This window comes from Manis pentadactyla, chromosome 7 (genome assembly GCF_030020395.1).
Source record: "Manis pentadactyla isolate mManPen7 chromosome 7, mManPen7.hap1, whole genome shotgun sequence".
In the NCBI taxonomy this organism is placed as follows: domain Eukaryota; kingdom Metazoa; phylum Chordata; class Mammalia; order Pholidota; family Manidae; genus Manis; species Manis pentadactyla.
The window spans coordinates 19,956,910-19,976,468 of record NC_080025.1 but is presented as its reverse complement, the minus strand read 5'-3'; the positions used below and the strand labels follow the sequence as shown (position 1 = coordinate 19,976,468).

Genomic DNA, 19,559 nt, shown 5'->3' with positions numbered 1-19,559 from the left:
CTACATTCATTTATCTAAAAGGAGAATAAATGAAGTTCTTCAACAAAACTTCATAGTCTCAATATTCTAAGCCTCGAAACTATTAAAGCTGTCAGTATTACCGAAAATCTTATGTAGACTTAAAAATTAACTTTTTGTGTTAAATTACAGGAAAATACAACTTTACAGTTTAAGTAGGTGGTAAAAAAAAAAGACAGTTACAAGTCCTCTTCCACTTAAACAATTTCAACAAAGATGGCTACATCAGAGCTTTATAGTCTCAAATGCTCTTATATAAAATAGTTTCTTAGAGCTGAAAAGTGTGACCACTTTTTATTAAGATTGACTGAACCAGTGATTTTTGAGACATAATTTATTCTACAAATATCTTTATAGAAACAGATATCTGGATGTTTCTCTTATCTTGCGTGCTATAAATATTCTCCAAGCTTCTCCTTTTATCTATTTGCACACAGAAATTTTACTTCATTTGGTTGAACCTGTTGAAGCCGGTGTGTTGAGGTTAGCATTTACCTGTTCCTCTGTTTATCTCTCGTGCTGGCATACAATAGACGCTTAACAAGTGTTTGTCATATGAATACATGAACCTTATTCTTCATATACTTGCATGTGTCAAGTCATTGCTATATATGGTGTACAGCAGAGTGAACAGTTTATCAACCTGGTAATGTCCCATCCAAATACAACATACTAAAAAATCTTTCCTCTGTTTTTTATAATGTTTCCTTTGGGGGATTTTTAAGTAAGATTAGCTTGTTAAATCCCTAATGTATAACTTGAGGATTCTGTTTTAACTATTTCTGCAAAATCTTGGATATTTGTTCCCTTTTAACTTGAAAAACAAATTACTTGATGCTTGTTAAGCAAATGACATAATGATTTTACTCATTTTTAAGCTTGTTGCCATTGGCTTTTTTCGCAGTTGATAGTTACATTGGCGGAGATTATTCCTCTTAAAAGAGTTCTGCTAATTGTTTTCTCAGTCTTTAGCTATTACTAGGGTTCTTTTGACTTTGGGGTTTGGCTTCTGTGAATTGGTTTTAATATTAAGGACTGTTTTCTTTACCCCATGATGCATTGATGCTTTGGCTGGGCTTGGCTGGCACTGCTGTAAGTGTGGGGCCTCTGTGCTCTGAGCCAGCTGCTTGGGGAACCCACCATGGTCATGTGTAAAGATTGTTAGAGTAGCTTCTTGGACTGGAATTCCTAAACATTTTTATTAAACAGGTGATCGTGTGATTTTGTGATTTGCCTTTTCATTTATCAAATGCCCTTTATATAAAATATATTTCTGTGACATTCTTAATGTCTACTTGTGTTACATACAGTCTGTTGATGTACCGTATGTTTCCTTAACTATCCCATGAACATTTATAGTTTCCAGGGGTTTTTTTCCTTAAATGCAAACATTACTTATATCCGTACATATTGATCTGATTTTGTTCGTAGTATGGATGTCTAGAAGTGGAGTTGCTTGGTCCGGTGGTATAACCATGTATCAGTTAGTGTTAGATTTGGTGTGTGCTAATAGAAAATCCCAAATAATACCTAACCAAGGCAGCAGTTTATATTTCTCATAGGTGCAGGAAGGTCCAGATACATGCACTCCAAGGGTGGTATGCAGCTCTACAAATATTTAGAAAGAAGACATCTTGCTCTTTCAATTTCTTGTGGCTAATGTAGTAAATTACTACGAACTGAGTAGTTTTAAACAATAGAGATACATTATCTCCCAACTCTGGAGGCCAAAAATCCAATATCAAGGCATCTACAGGGCCCCACAGCATCTGGAGGCGTTGAGAAAGCCTCTGGTGGCTGCTGGCATTCCTTGGCTACTTCCCTTCAGTCTGCCTTTGCCTTCACATGGACTTCTCTGTGTGTGTCTGTCTCAAAACTCCCTCTGCCTCTCACAAGGCTATATGTGATTACATTTAGGGTCTGTCAGGATAAGCTAGGATAAGCTCCTCATGTCAGGGTCCTTCTCATCATTTTCCTGTGAGGTCATATTCACAGGTTCTGGTGACTGGGAAGTGAGTTAGGGATGTTTTTTCAGCCTGCCGCATCTTCTGAAACACTGCTCTCCTGCTGCTAAGGAGCAGCCCTTGTCTCTTACTGCCTTACAGGGCTCCTGGAGGTCTGGCCGTCACATAAACATTCCAGGAGGCAGGATAGAAAGTGATGAAGGGCACACCCCCTCTTTAAGGAAATGTTCTGGTTTCCACATAACACTTCTTACATCTCACTGACCAGAATTTAGTCTCATGGCCTTTTGTAGCTGCATGAGAGGCTGGTCCTATGGATTCAATAATTGTGTCTTCCCAAAATCTTTATGTGAAGCCAGGGAGGTGTCATTAATTTCTCCATTTCTCTGGAGAGAGACAGCCAAGTGGGATCTTTATCTCATTCCATCTTTTGTCTGAGAAGTAATGGAAATGGCTATTGGAAGAAAATAGGGAATGAGCAGTGGGTACGACAGTGACAGAACCGAATGCATCTGGGCTGCCCACTGATCGGGGGACATGTCCAAAGCTTGAAAGCATCGCCCTGCGGGAACGGAGTGAGCCTGAACAAAACCTCAGACGGTAATGCCGTTCGTAGGCCTGCTGGACCCCACATTCCTTGGGAGCTCTCCCCCCTGCTCTCTTGGCTACAAAAAAAAAGACCTGAAACCTCACCTTTAAGCCTGTGGCTCACTGGGGAAAACAAACCAGTCCCCCTTGGGTAGAGTGGGAGTTAATAAATGACCCACTGTGTATTGGGGTAAATAGAAGGTTGAGACTGATTGCCCAGCAACACAGTGGGAACACCATGGCAAGCAGATTACAGCAAGCAAGAAAGGAACATAGTCTGGGAAATAATATAGAGAACCAAAAGTAAAAACAAACCTCACCCAAGGAGCAGGAAGAAATTACCCACGTGAGCGCAAGTTCTAGAACAGCTCATTATGATGTGGATTAAATAAAAGAAGCTCAGAAACAATAGCATAGCATAACAAGATGAATAGAGATATAGGAACTAATTGAGGGCAAAGCTGATAGTGATAATTAATAATGAGAAACAGAATAGACATGGCAGAAAAGTCCTAAGATGGTCACAAGGAAAGCTAGTGAAAACAAAGACGATGACATAGTTAAAAAGAAAAAAAAAGTTTCTGAAATAGGAAATTCAACAAATGAAAGAGAAAAACTGTTCCATTCCATGACAATAAGGTTTCCCTGAATTGAAGAAATCATGCGATTTATTATTATTATTAAAGTATCATTGATATACAATTTTATGAAGGTTTCACATAACACAGTGGTTTCAACATTCACCCATATTATCAAGTCCCCATTCCCTCTCTTGCAGTCACTGTCAGTCTGTCAGCATGGTAAGGTGTTACAGAGTCATTAATTGTCTTCTCTGAAGAAATCATGGGATTTTATAGCTCACAGGAAACCTTGACCCTAGGCCTCAGAGCCTCCAGAACTGTGAGAAATAAACTGTTTCTAAGCCACCCAGTCTGGTATTTTTGTCATAGCAGTCTGGAAAGACTTAAGACACTAATGGTTTTTCTAAGACACTTAGAAAAACCTAAGACACTAAGATTTATAAAGGGAAAAAACAGAATTGTAATTTTGTAGTCTGGTAAATCCAAGAGAATCTATAAATATTAAAACTAAATAGTTTTCAAGTTACGTGTATTATGTAAAAATCTGGCATTAAGAAATATTTTTTTTAAAATCCCAGCATAGTATCAAGTATAAATTAACTTGGATTATATCCAACAATAACAAGTAGCTATTACTAGACAATTATGAAACTATTAAAGAATAAAGGAAGTCTAAGTAAATAATGATTGATGCCACATTCATCAGTGGAAAGGCGTAGTATTTTAAAGCTGTCTATTTGTGCCAGATACATAAATTCCATGCAGTTTGAGGGAAAATCTCAACAAACTTGACAAGTTTGTTCTACAAGTCATATGATAGGCTTAATGAAAGGGCCCAAAAGAGCCTGATAGTTTTGAATAAGGAAGGGAGCCTCAAGTCCCTGCTATTATGATTTCTTACAGTAATTGAATCAGCAGGTTACTGTGTGGGTGGTAGCCCCGTGAGAATGGAGCTCGAGGCAAAGACTTAAGGGCTGATGCCTTATTTGGGGAGTGCATGTCCAAAGAAGGATGGTGAAGGGAAAAATTCAGGCGAGGAGGCTGTGAAGCACTGTGATATGATGACCTTGGGAGGTGGGACTTCCAAATCCGGAGGAATCACACTTCAGAGAAGCCCAGGGAAGGAAAAACAGGTTCCCTGGCTTCCTCTTTTCCCCCTCCTCCCACTGGCCAGGGATGACTGCCACCTATTCCAGATGGGGTCATCTGGCCCTCAGCAACTGCTCAGGAAGGCAGATCGCACACCCCAGCATGTGCCCTTCCATCCATGTCTGGAAGTAGAGGAGCAGCTCGGCACAGTTAGGGCTCAGTGAGCATCACGACTTCAGCTTTGGTCGCAGCCAGCCCGGGGGCCAGGCGAGGGCGCCATCAGTGATGACAGCAGTGCCGTGCTTCAGAAAAAGAATCACGAGGAGGCTGAGCAGGTGTACAAGGTTGTGTTCAGGTACAAACAAAACAGGGACAGAATGTGGGTTCTTAATAAAAGCTTGGCAGGATGGGATTACAAATTAGGAAAGGATGGCACTATAAATAATGCTGGGCCAGTTGGCTAACTCTTAGGAAAAATAAAATAAAAACGAATCCCTACATTATTCCATCTAACAATTCCAGATGGATTAAAGATGTTAAACGTGAAGAGCAAAACTTCTGGGATAAAAATGCAGGAGTGCCTTTTTGACTTGTGTGTAGGGAACAGTTTCTAAAATAAGACCTAACAGCGCAGACCATAAAGGTGAGGAAGGAGGGGAGAACAGTGGTGAACTTGCTGTCTTGGTGCAGACAACAGCAAAAAAGTTTAGCGACATTCTAAGCAAAATGAAAACACCAGTGCCATACTGAGAGAAGATATTTAAAATGCGTAAAACCAATAAAAAGGTAAATATCCATAACAAAAACTGGTATAACTCTACAGAGAAAATGTAAACAATGAAATAGGAAGGCTAATTTTGTGAGCAGGCTTTGCCACACAATAAAAGAAATCCAGTGACCAATAAACATGAAAAGCTGCTTTTTAAAAAAAGTGCCCATATCGGAGGTGCAAATTAAAAGATACTCTTTCACACCCTTTAATTGGCACAAGTGTTAAAATCTGTTGACAGAGATGCAGATTATCAGAATTTACACCATACATAGGAGCTAGAAATCCATGTATTTAAATGCTCTTTAGTTGATCGAATCTAGAGGGGCAGAGAAGAGTCTGTCCCCACAGTCCCGCTTTCCCAGGTCGCAGCTCTCCGTGGGCTGGGCGCCCCCTGAAGCTCATCCGGAGCTTTCGGCTTCTCTTGCTCTGAGTCATTTTTGCTCCTATCACCCTCCCTATCAGGTTGCTTCTTACTCTTGAGACAGGGACCATGGATGTAGTCAGAGTAGGGTGAGGGCCTCCGGAGGGGGCAGGGCGGGATATTTGCAGTCAGAGCAATGTAACTACAAGCAAGGAAACCCCCCTGCTAAAACTCTATGTTAAACATTGAGCTCTAGAATCATTCTTCAGTAAAATCAGTTAATGTTCCCCAGATAAAGAAGAGTAGCACATGTTTTATTATGCTAACCATTTATAATCATGTGTAAGGTTCTCTTTAGCATACTAAAAGATCCAAGCCTATGTGCTGTCTTTCTCCTTCAGATCTGATGAAGTGATTTTGCAAACTGGGCAACTAATTTAGCAAGTAAGCCCAAGCATAAACAACACAGTAAAAGGCAGGAAGGATTCCACCTTAAAGATAAGATTGCATTTTAATACCCAAGAAGTTAAGATGTTAGAAATTCTTAACTTACTCTTTAGCAAACAATACCTCAGCCCACCTTGGGGGGCTGAGCAGGTGGCCTTGTTTCCTGTGCCCCCAGACCAAGATGCTGGTATCTCAGGGAGAAATCATCATCATAAGTTGTTTGTGTTAATTCTAAATATTCAGAGACCGCGTAACAAGTCCACACCCCTAAGTTTTTTTCATGTTCTCGAAAAATCCTCAGCTGCCTATAAAACCCCCTAGACAACGCACCACTATGGACTCTCTTGTCCCCTCCTGGCATGAGCGGGGAGCTCTTTCCTTTCACTTTATCTCTAAATAAAGCCTGTACCTTGCTCTCCTACCTTGACTGTTTGTGAAGCTCATTCTTCGGCTCCGCAAACAAGAACCCCGGCGTCACTCTTTGTTTGTATGTCTACGTTAGTGCCAGTTCTTAGCTCCTGGCCTTCATGGTTTTCTGTTTCTCATCTGTCATAGACCTTGGAAACTCCCTAAATAACCTATTGGAATTTTGCACGTAAGAAGTAAATAGGCCCAGAACAAGGCCTGAGAGACTTTTCTGGAGGGTTGGTGGAAGATTCACCATATCTTGTTGTTTTATTATTTCCATGGCTCTGTTTACTTTTCTTTATGATTCTGGGCTCTTTTTCCTATTTCAGACAAAGTTGCTAAAGAGAGGAGGTATAATAAACTTTAATTTAGTCAGTATATACATTTAATTTGCTGCTGTTTATATAGAAATTCTGTATTTCAGGGTCTCCTATTGGAATATTCTAACTTAACTCATTAAATATAAAATAGTTGGAATAAAGAAATTGAAGGTTGGTCTATAAGTTGGTGTAAGATGTTTGTTTATAAAATAATTTTGAATGATTGATTCGTGATTTTTTTTGATTAACCATTTTAAACATGTAAATAAGATTGATCTTTCTAAAACACAGCTTTATTGAGATATAATTCCTATACCATTTCTCTCATTTAGAGTGTACAGTCCACTGGCCTTTAGTGCATTCACATATATGTATATTTATCACCACAATATTAGAACATTTTCATTACCCACCAAGGAAACCCTGTTCCCCTTAGCCATTAACCCCCAACTCCCTAGCCCTCAGCAACCACTAATATTTTCAGTCTCTGTAGGTTTGTGTGTTCTGGACATTTCATGTAAGTGGAGCCTTAAAATATATGACCGTTTGTGGTTGCCTTCTTTCACTTAATGTTTTCTGAGTTGTAATATGTATCAGTATTTCATTTCTTTTTATTGGTGAATAATATTCCACTGAACAAATAATACCACTATTTATTCATTAGTTAATGAACATTTGGGTGGTCCACTTTTTGACTGTTGTGAATACTGCAAATGAACATGTGTAAACATGTTTTCATTTCTCTTCAGTATATACTGTAACTAGGAATGGAATTGGTAGATCACATGGTAATCATTCTATGTTTAACTTTTTGAGGAACTGTCAAACTGTTTTCCACAGCAGCTGTACCATTTTTACAGTCCCATCAACAGTTGTATGTGAATTCCAATTTCTTCACATCATCCAAAAATTATCTTTTTATTTAGCCATCCTTTAGGTATAAAGTAGTATCTCATTTTGGTTTTAGTTTTACGATTTTCTTAGGCACATTTCAGATGTTTTTTTCCCCAGGTTTTCTTTTAATATACATGATATAATGCTTTTTGTATTTGTGATAGAATCTTTTTTTATTGTTGATTTCATTTTTTTTAACAGGCTAAGGAAATCTTAACAAAGGAATCTAATGTGCAAGAGGTTCGTTGTCCTGTTACTGTCTGTGGAGATGTGCATGGTCAATTCCATGACCTTATGGAACTCTTTAGAATTGGTGGAAAATCACCAGATACAAACTATCTGTTCATGGGCGACTATGTAGACAGAGGTTATTATTCAGTGGAGACTGTGACTCTTCTTGTGGCATTAAAGGTATGAATAATGAAACTCAGTTTTCTCCCCCTCCACACCCCAAGGCTCCAATGCAGCAAAAGGCAAGAATGGCAGTATTATATATCGTCTCTTTTGTTTTATGATCCATTCAGTTTATAGCCCCTTAAAATAATAGTTGATTTTACATCTTTTAAAAGAGAGAGAAAAACGATACATTGAACCTCCTGCCTTCTCCTTGTAGATCATTCTTTTATGTAGTCCATAGCTGAAGTATTGGCATCACTGTTGACTTAATCACACAGAAAGTGATTTTTAATTATTGTCCTTGAAAAATCTGTTGTTCCTGGGTCTTTCTGTTTTTACTGTCACACAATCCATATTTTCACTACACATTTCAATTAGTGCAGTATAGTGTGGTAATATTTCTGGCCCCTCCAAATCTACATTGCATGCTTGCCAGATTAAAACTCCCGTGTATGACACTTTCATCTTGTTTCTTTCCTGTTCCCAAACTCTTCAGAGATTTCGTGTTGCTTGTAGAATCAAGCTCGGCCTCCTTAGTTGGCCCTCAGTATAGTCAGCCCAAGTTTGCCCCCAGAAGTTGGTAGCATAAACTTTTTCTCAGAAACTTTCAATGTTCTATGTCCATGTGTTTCCTTCTCTGGTTTCCCTGAAAGATTATTCTTTCTGTGATTTTTTACCCCTTCTAAGGCTGAGATTATTCCTCCCTTGAGGGCTTCAACCATTGAGCCTTATTCCTTCTACTCTAAATTACCATGAAATTTATTCTCCCACCCCTTCCATGTTACATAGTGCTTTATTGCCATACATTATTTACTTCTCATACCTCCGTATGAAGATTAGTCCCTCAACAGCAGAAGTCATGTGGACCTGACACCTAGCTTTTAAACATCGACATATAATAGATGTTTAGTAAATATGTGTGGATTGAAGTATGCCTTTGCAGCTTTTTGGTTAATTTAGTTTATAGAATCTGATGCTTTTTCATGCTTCTTAAAAGACATATTCCTAACTAAATAGTATGTGATCAGGTATGTCTCTGTTTTTGTATGTCTGTTTTGTATGTCTCTGTAGAAAAGAGACTATAAATACTTTCAAAATCTTACCCATTTGGCCCGGGCCTGTTTTTGTGTTTTGGTTAGCAAAAACAGTCTTCCTGTGGGAAATAAAGGTTGTAAAGGAAGAGAGAAGTTAGTCTGTTAAGGAGTTTGTCTTAGGCCCAAATCTCTCATCTTCAGTATTCATTTACCAGTAAGAAGTCACAGTGTTGGAAATAGTTAAAGGCCTAATGATGATCTGAGGATGAAGAAGATATTAGAGACCAAGAGTCATATTGTTACTGTAGTACTGTAGGTATCAGTTAATAAGGGTTCCAAAGAGGGAGGTATAAGCAGCCATGAACAAGAGTGATTATAAAAAGATATATTGCAAAGGACCTGGTTATGAATGAGAAAATTTTAGTCTGAAAAAGAATGAATATTTACTGTACTAGCAGGAGAAAGAGCCATTTAAAAAATGGCTCAGAGGTTTATGTGCTTAACATAAAACTGGTAAAAATATGGCTTGTAAATGGGTTTCTTTTGCTTTTTCTCCAGGTGCGTTACCCAGAACGCATTACAATATTGAGAGGAAACCACGAAAGCCGACAAATTACCCAAGTATATGGCTTTTATGACGAATGTCTACGGAAGTATGGAAATGCCAATGTTTGGAAATATTTCACAGATCTATTTGATTATCTTCCACTTACAGCTTTAGTAGATGGACAGGTGTGTATATATATGTTTACATGGCAGGTTGGGGAGGAATAAAAATAGGGAGAGATTTTCTATTATTAATTTAAGGTCTGTATTTACATGATGTGCTTCCTGCATCTCCTTGGCCTTTTCTACCTCCTTCCCTTTAAATTTTGGAACTGGGAATTTGGGTAAGTTTTATGTAAATTGAGACCAGCATTTTTCCCTTTTGATCTCAGCTATGTGTGTATGTCTTCTGGCTGAGGAATATGCCAGTTGCCTTTTTATTATAGATGAATATTGTAAGTAAATGTTTAAGAGCCTGATGGACAATACTAGGAAAGCAAAGCTATTTTTTAAAACGAACTCCACTCATATATATGTACAGGGCCTACTGGTAACTTCTTATTCCTGTTTTCATGGTAAGTGGAAGCAGTAATATTGTGTCACACCCTCTTCACTAAGAAGTGAATGCTGTGTTTCCACATGTAACAAGTATTACAGACATACTATAAAACTTTCAAAAGTGTAGGAAAAAATCGTGCAAGCTTTCTATTTTAGTTTCTAGAGATAACTGCTGCGAACATGAACCAGTTTAAATTTAAACTCTATGATTCTTAAACTCTGCAAGCCCAGAGTTGCCAAGACTGTGATAGAGCCAGTCTTGGATTTCTGGTGGGAATGTAATTTGATGATGGCCTCTTCTGTGTGATTCTGACGGTCCACGTTTCCCCACCCATGATATTGGACACTGCAGTTACTAACGTAAAAGGACAGAATTTTGCCTGGAATTGCTAAAGTGAAAGAAAACAGTATGAACTTAAAATGAGTGTTAAAAATTACGGTGGTTTCTAAATGTTAAAAAGGGGTATATTCTTTAACATAACAATGGGCAATTTTAATTTAGAAAGACAGTATCTGTTTTGGTGGTAAATCTAGTTTTTAAAGTGGTTACAATTAGTAGAGCTCTATTTATTGCATACGTTCGAGTTAAATTACGTATTTCTACTCCTTCTCCCACATCTTATCTTCATTGGGCCCATTGATCATTCCTATCACAGTAGTTTTAAGGAGCAAGACAGCTGATACACACACACCATTGGTGACAGGTTGTTTATAAAATGTTGTTATGAGAAGATTTTATACACCTCAGAACTCAAGTGGGCCAAAAAATAAATAAATATATAGTGTTTGAACAATAGAACAAGCTTCCTAACAGATACAGACAGTATATAGCCTCTGGCGTATTGGTTCCCAACAAACAGAAACCAGATAAGCTTTCCACCTTTCCTGCCTGCCTTTCTTTCTTACCTTCTTCCTTTCCATCTATCCATTTGCCCATCTGTTCGTATATCATATAAGTGATAGTGTCCAATTCTAAGTAGTAGGACAAAACTCAGATTTAAACAGAAAAGGATAAAAGAAAATCTCCTTCCTTGGGATCTTTTACAATCATTTACTAACCCTCAGAGAATGAAAGAAAAGGTAAGAATCCAAATCATTTCTATGTAACAGTGAAGGTACGGTGTAGACCAAAACTTTGGATGTGAATTAAGAGCATAGTCTTACATTTATTTTGTAGAAAAATAGAAATGAAATATGTGAAATAAACATTTAATTCAAAGACCAAAACAGTAAAATAAACATAAAGGATTAAAGATAAAAGCAGAAATGGAATACCAAGAAATATAGAGTTGATCAATATGGCCAAAAGCAGTTTTTGAAAAATCTTCTAAAAGATGTCATAGAAATATGACAGTTAAAATTGATCTAGAAAAAAAGGAGGTCACAATCCTAAACAGTAGGCATGAGAAATAAGGCATTACTATAAATAGGGAGGCGCTTACTCATCACAGTAACAGGTACAACTTTATTACAGTGAACTTGAGAGATGAAATTTATTACAGCAAAATTATTCATTACTGTTTTAAAGAAATTGTACCAATATAGTCTATCAAACTTAGGAGAAATTGGAAGAGTTAACTGAGTCTAGATAATTTTATAGGCAAATTCTACCACACCTTTAAGGATCATATTATTTCTGTGGTTCCCAGAGCTTAGGAAAAGATGAAGAGCTTCAAAACTCACTTCTATACAGCTTATATATCCCCAGTACCACACCAGACATGGCAGGCACCAAGAAATAAAATCAGACCAAACCGTGTATGTTTTCATTACATAAAACTCAGTGATTAAGGAATAAAATAACCTTAGTTGACCTTTGAACAATGTCAGCTTGAACTCTGTGAGTCCTCTTACACTTGGATTGTTTTTCAACAAATGTATTGGAAAATTTTTTGAGACTTGTAACACTTTGGAACAACTGTCCTCTAGCTTATTTTATTGTAAGATACAGTATATAATACATATACAAAATATATGTTAATCAGCTATTCTTGTTATCAGTAAAGCTTCCAGTCAATAGGCTATTAGTAAGTTAAGTTTTGGGAAGTCAAAAGTTAAAGTATGGATTTTCAACTACACGTGGGGGGTTGACACCCCAACTCCCATGTTGTTTGAGGGTCAGCTATGATTGTATAAAGAAATTAACACTGATTATATACTTATCAGCAAAGCAACAGAAAGATTCTCATAACAATCAGGAGGAAGATACCCCCTAAAACTTAGATTATTCTGATTCAGAATCCCTAGATTCAAAATCCCTGCAAATAGGTCTTTTACCAAAAAGATTTCAATTCAGTTTTGTTTAGTAAGTCCTAACTGGTACACTGAGCAACAAAAAGAATTAAAAAGTGTAAATATTGAGAAGAAAATTAAGATATTTTTGTAAACAACAGAATTGTTTACTCAGAAAACTCTTAAACTGAAAAACTATTAGAACCAATAACAGGAATCTGTAGGGTCTTTGCTGTAAGAGGAACAAAAAGTTTTTATGTCTGTAGGAACCAGAAAATGTAATGGTGGGCCACTGGGATGGAGATCCTATTTACCAGAAGGGTAGAACACACAATAGAAAATACTTAGGATTTTAAGGAAAAAAAACATTTAAATGGTAATAGCTTTCTCTGGTGATGTGAGTTTTGTTTTCCACTGTTACCTTACACATTTTCAACAGCAGATATTATTAAACTTTATTTTGAAAAGAGAGCTCTTAAATTGGCTTTGTAACCATTATTTCCTGTCCATTAACTTTTAATATTTAATAAAACACATTTGTTTTATTTTTTATTCATGAACAGATATTCTGCCTCCACGGTGGTCTCTCTCCATCCATAGATACACTGGATCATATAAGAGCTCTGGACCGTTTACAAGAAGTTCCACATGAGGTAAAAAAAAAAGAAAGAAATATAACCACATTGTGTAAAGCTAAATTGGTTAAATATAACTGCCAGTAATTTATAACACATGCTTAATCTTCTTGGCCAGGGCCCAATGTGTGATCTGTTATGGTCAGATCCAGATGATCGTGGTGGGTGGGGCATCTCACCACGTGGTGCTGGCTACACATTTGGACAAGACATTTCTGAAACATTTAACCATGCCAACGGTCTCACGCTGGTTTCTCGCGCCCACCAGCTTGTAATGGAGGTATGTCCTTTTCCTACAGGATGATGGTCTTTATTTCAAATAAATACATATCTCTGTAAAAATGCTTCAAAACTTAAGATGCCAGAAAATCCTCCCCAATACCTAAATGAAAGGAGAAAAACCTGGCTGGCTTTAGCAAGCAGGGAGAGTATTAGTAAGCCAGAGAAAAATTATTACTCGCTTTTGAAATTAATGTACACTTGGAGAAAAGTTGCCAAAATAGTACCAAAAAATTCACTCATATCCTACACTTGGATTTCTCAGATCTAAATATTTTAATACTTGCTTTATCATTTTGTCTCTCCCTTCCTGTTCCTCTTCCCCCTCACTTTACTTTGTTTTAAACTGTCTGAATGTCAGGTGTAGACATTAATCTCTAAATTCCCATGGGTATTTGGTAAAAATAAGGACTTTTCTCTTACGTAACCAAGATATAGTTATCACAGTCAAGAAATTTGCATTGATAACAGTACTATTATCTAATCTGAACACTTCAGTCAAATTTTTTTATTACCTCACTAATGTCCTTTATAGCGAACTTTAATTGTATTTATGCATGTATAATCTAATCCAGGGTCATGCTCTGTTGAGTCTCTTGATGTGGAAATAATTCCTCAGATTTTCGTTGTTTTGCATAATCTTGACATTTTTGAAGACTATAAGCAGTGTTACTCTGTGGGACTATACTTCATCTGTGGTCTGATTGCTGTTCTTTTACAATTCAGGGTGTGCTCTTGACATGTGAACTATGGTACATGTGCCATATGTGTCCCCAGCGTGTCATACCAGGGGTCACGAAGCCTTATTTATCCCTCTGGTAGTGGTGGTAAAACTAACTTGGATCGCTTAGTTTAGGTGGTACCTGCCAGATTTCTTTACCATGATGTTCCTATTTTATAATACTAAAGGAATATAAATAGAATATTATCCTTTCAAATAATAGGGAGTAGCGTCAAGATGTTAAGAACTTCACCAATGCAGCAGAGGCAGGAGTGGGTTAGGGCATGGTAAATAACATGCTAAAGATAAATTTGATTGTATCAGTAACCGTTAATGTGAATGGATAGAAATTTTTCTTCCCTAAAATACTGAGACTCTCAAATTGGATAAATACAAATTCAGCCATTATTTGGGATGTATCTAAAACATGATGAATGACACCACAGCCTAGAAATAAAGGGACACAAAATGGCATATTGGTATAGCAATTAAATAAATATCCAAAGTACAGCTCATATTATGAATCAGAATAGGCTCCAAGACAATAAGTATACTTAGAAATAAAAAGAGGTCATTACTGATGAAAACTGGCCCATTTCTCTAGGAAGAAATAATTCGAAATTTGTACTTGCCCAGTAATAGATAAAGAATATATAAAGGAAAAATTGACGTAATATGAGAAAAAAATTGAGAAATATTCTGTCACTGGGAACAATTTGAATACACATTCTAGCTGAGATTATGAGCATAGGTTAAGCAGAACAGCACTGATACTGAGCTCTTTGGAAGGAGCCCTGTGCCCAGACGTTGAGTGGTCAGTAAAGGGGCACAGTGCAGGAGAGAGGTGCTGCAGCATGCCGTGTCAAAGTGCATTGCGCTGTACACTAAAGTCTGTGCATTGCATTGTATGTACCTCAATACGAAACATTCTTAATTTAAAAATTAGAAAAAAGGGATGCCGCATGGGTAACATAGAAGACTACATTTCTGCAGAGAGTATTTATAATTTTTTTATTCTAATTTTCTGAACTTAGCTATGTCAAGATTATAATTTTGTAGTGAAATACAGATTTTTTTGTTTTTTTGATGGTGCAGGGATACAATTGGTGCCATGACCGGAATGTGGTCACCATTTTCAGTGCGCCCAATTACTGTTACCGCTGTGGGAACCAGGCTGCCATCATGGAATTAGATGACACTTTAAAATATTCCTTGTGAGTAACTTTAAATTGTAATTGTATGTACATCACTTTTAAAAGAAAAATTTTAGATGTAGATTATTAAAAGTAGAGGTAGAGAATTTCTGCTTCTGGAATAGTGTTGTGAGGAATGTGGTGACCCCCCTCCCCAACCCCTTCTCCATTTAACTGGAGAAAGTTATTTTAAGCAGTTATTTCAAGTTTTTGGAAATTGTTTTAAATGCAAACAGCAAATAGAGAAGCAGTTATTCATTCTAGAATATGTACTAAATGTTATTAATAACAGCCAGAGTTTGGAATTTGAGCCTTAATGTGCTCTCTGCACATTCCCAGATCCCTTGTGCAGAAACTACTCCACAGTCCTACTCTACTCTGGGTATGTGTGGTCAAGAAGATGAGGGCTTCTTCCTTTCCGCAGCTCCCAGTCTAGCCATGGTTTCACCCCCAGGGGTGCTGGTGCCAGCATATCTCACCAGCCCCCATCCTGGATTACAGACTCTATTCCTGGTGCAGTCAGGCTGAGTCTCCCTTCCCCCAGCCAGCTCCTAGAGTGGAAGCGCTGCTCCAGCCTTGCATGGCACACAGAGAATATGGGGCCGTGGTTCTTGTCCCAGCACCTGCTCAAAGAACAGGAGGTGTCACTGAGAAGCAGGCCACCATACCTGCCTGCAACTGCCAGGCAGTGCTAGGAGTTCTGGTCAGGGGGGAAGGCAGAATAAAAGTTCCTCCACTTTGCCTGAGAGACTAACCTCACCTAGAGCAAACGGTCTAGAATTCCAAGCTGAAGTTACAAAGGAATGCAGTGAGTACATGGTAACGAATCAGGTGACTTGGATGAAATGGACAAATTTCTAAAAAGACAAAAACTACCAAAACTGCCTCAATTAGAAATAGAAAATCTGCAGAGACCTGTAGCAAGTAAAGAAAGTGAATTAATAATTTTTAAATATCTTACAAAGGAAACCCCATGCCCAGTTGGCTTCCCTGGTGAATTGACCAGATGTTTAAAAAGGGATTAATAACAGTCCTTTACAGACACCTACAAAAACAGAAGAGGGAGGGATCACTTCCCAACTCATTCTTTGAGGCCTGACACCAAAATCAAAGACATTTTAAGAAAACTAAAGACCAATACTCTGTGCATGTAGATGCAAAAATCTGCAACAAAATATTAGCAAGCCAAATCCAGCAGTGTATAAAAAGGATTATATACCATAACCAAATGGGATTTATCCCAAGAATGCAAAGCTGGTTCAGAATACAGAAATCAATCAATGTACTAAACTATGTTAATAGAATAAAGGCCGAAACCACATGATCATCTCAGTAAAGCTAGAAAAAGCATTTGTCAAAACCCACCTCCCTTTCATAGTAAAAATGCTCAGCAGACTAGACAAACAAGGGAACTTCCTCATCCCGATAAACAAAACAAAACAAAACCCCACAGCTTGCGTCATTGTTAATAGTGAAAGACTGAATGCTTTCCCCCTAAGCTCTGGAACAAGCATGCCCAATCTCAGCACTTGCTTTCACTGTTACTGATTCTGCACACGTTTTATGCCAAGCACCCGACCAGACACTTAGTCTGCTTAAATTGACACCACAGCTCTGTGAGATAGTTTTGTGGAAGAAAACACCTGCAGTGACTTGCCCGGGGTCATTCCAGTCATAAGCAACATCCTGAAGGTGGGAAGCCCGTCCTGTATTTTCTACTACAGGATCTCATTTTCTTGTCTTACTGATTTATTTACATATGAATTCAAATCCTTGCACTACTATGCTTTCTTTTTTGCCATTTATAGCCTTCAGTTTGACCCAGCACCTCGTCGCGGAGAGCCTCATGTTACCCGGCGCACCCCAGACTACTTCCTGTAAATTCATCCTGGGAAGACCTGCCTTTGTATGTGGAAGTATACCTGGCTTTTTAAGATAATATATTTAAAAACAAACAAGCAACAGTAATCTTATGTGTTTCTGTAACAAATTGACATATGTCTTGGCATTAAACCATATCATGGACCAAAATGTGCCATACTAATAATGATGAGCATTTAGCACAATTTGAGACTGAAATTAAGTACAACACTATATTCTAGGTGGGTTGGTCAGTCTTAACAGTTTGCCTGCTGTACTTGTAGTAGCTATTTTCCTTTGGTCTGGTTCAAGCGATCAAGGTAACTAACTCCTTCATCTCCTTTTGCCCTCATTCGGGAATTTTAGTTTTAGTGTTTAAACGGCATGGATTAATAGAGTTGGGGTTTTATTTTTAAGAAAAAAATCACAAGCTAACTTCCACTTAATCCATTACTCTATTTTATTGAAACATACAATTAACTGAAGAAAAGATTCTTCTTGGGAGTATGTTGTCATAACACTTAAAGAGACTTCCTGTCACTTAGACAAAATTAATGTTTTATGTTGACCTGCATATTTCTGTATATTTGTCATGATAGTGCTTGCATCTTATTTGGTGTACTGAACAAATAAACTTTCCATTTTAAACAAAAAATATACTGATTTACTGTGGTACACTTTAAATGAAAGTTTTACTATTTTGAAATGCTATAAAATCTCTTAACCTGCGATAAACAGTTGTATTGCGGTAATTTAAATATAATGTTCTTTGCTTAAGGCTCATTTTCAGAAGAAATTCAAATAGTAAGCAGATAACTTTTAGACCATAAAAAAGCCATATTTATCTCTAAACATAATTTCATTAGGTAATTTTTATTAATGTATTACATTTTTATGAATTGTATGCTAAAACTAGACTATTATATAGTTGGGAAGTCTTTTAAAAACCAAAATATGTTACTCTATCTTTGATCTAGAAATAAGAATAAATTCATCTCCAAAAGACAATTTAGTAGAAATAGTAGTAATTGTACCATTATGAATGTATAATATAAATTCCAAATAGTAGAGGGGAAAATACAGTCAGTGTTGGCAGTGAGAGTGTGGCTGGAAGACACAAGAGAGAAAACTAAGTTTAAGTCTTTATAGAAGAAAATGAGATAGTAGTAGTAGTATAGGTATCTCAATGTAAATGGACTGAATTCTCTAGTTAAAGGACTAAGAGTCAAATTTAATTTACCTTTTTAATATAACATATTAATGCTGTTGTAGGAAACAAAACTCTTTATAAACACTGACTCAAGCAGGTCTCTCTCTCACTTTTGTAGCCAGAACCTCTGCTTTTTTGTTTTTTGAAGTACATACAATAAAATGCACAGATCTTAGTGTACAGCTTGATGAATTTTGACGTGTATACACTTGTGTAAACATGGACCAGATCAAGATATCAAACATTCTCACTATTTTTTTTTCCCTTCTCTTGTTTCACCCATTCCTCCGCCCTGCCTCCCCTATGGTAACCACCAGTCTGTTCTCTGTTTATGAGTCTATTTCAGTTTTGTTTTGTTCTTTAGATTCCACATATAAGTGAAATCATATGGTGTTTTTTTCTCTGTCTGACTTACTTCACTTAGTATAACACCCTCTAGGTCCATCCATGTTTTTGCAAATGGGCAAGATCTCATTCTCTTTTTTTATGGCTAAGCAATATTGCATTGTATACATGTGCCAACTTGTAAGTACCAACTGTATGTACTAGTATGTATCAAATTTGATTTTTAAAAACATCCAGCTATATCCTGATTATGTAGCACACACCAAAAGCAAAGTGACTTGGATAGTTTGAAAATTCAAAGATGGAATAGACCAAGAAGAAACCAAACAAAGGAAATCTGGACTAGCTGTATTAATATTAAAGTAGACTTTGAGACAAAATTTTAAGAACAGAGAATCAGTAACAACAATGTGAGTTAATTACATAGCAAAATAGCCTCAATATGTTAAAAATCCTTAGAAAGGCAGAGACAGATGGACAAGTTTTCATTACAGTGACATATTTGAACCACTCTATTATGTCAAAACAAAATGGAGAAGCTTTAAATAACAGTATTTTAATGAGACTGATACAATATACATATATAGATCTTTGCATCCTAACAAAATACACATTCTTGTCAAGTTTACATGTGACATTTATAAAAATTGGCAATTAGGCCATAAGGCAAGTCTAAAAAAATTTTCTTTAATTTATACAGAACACCAAATTGTGTAAGTACAGTGCAATTGATTTAGAGGTCAATAGCAAAAATAGAATTTTTATAAATACTCATTTTGAAATTTACAATTACATGAGCAACATTATGGTTACTAGACTCCCCCATTGTCAAGTCCCCACCACATACCCCATTACAGTCACTGTCCATCAGCGTAGTAAGATGCTATAGAATCTCAGAATATTCGTTAGCCTATTTAAGACATAGGTCTTACGTTTTTCAATTTCACTCCTTCACTGAAGCATATTATTAAAAACAATAATAAACAGGCTGAGTTGTCATAGGATTCAAGTTAGTTTTCCCTGGGGCTAATTTTTTTAACTTAAAGCCATTTTATGTCACAGCTTTCTCATATCACTTGACAAATAGTCTGTCCCATTTTTATCTTAA

At 37.0% G+C, this 19,559-nt stretch overlaps 1 protein-coding gene across 1 annotated transcript in view; it reads left to right on the top strand.

The window, feature by feature from the left end:
* PPP2CB (protein phosphatase 2 catalytic subunit beta) overlaps positions 1 to 17,551 on the top strand; it is a 34,028-nt gene extending 16,477 nt beyond the window's left edge. The window contains exons 2-7 of the mRNA XM_036894118.2: positions 7,644 to 7,853; positions 9,431 to 9,604; positions 12,772 to 12,861; positions 12,962 to 13,123; positions 14,939 to 15,057; positions 16,845 to 17,551. Coding sequence (XP_036750013.1) covers positions 7,644 to 7,853; positions 9,431 to 9,604; positions 12,772 to 12,861; positions 12,962 to 13,123; positions 14,939 to 15,057; positions 16,845 to 16,917 — 828 coding nt within the window. The 3' untranslated portion in view covers positions 16,918 to 17,551. The remainder of the gene's footprint in view (positions 1 to 7,643; positions 7,854 to 9,430; positions 9,605 to 12,771; positions 12,862 to 12,961; positions 13,124 to 14,938; positions 15,058 to 16,844) is intronic.
* The last annotated feature ends 2,008 nt before the right edge of the window (positions 17,552 to 19,559 follow it).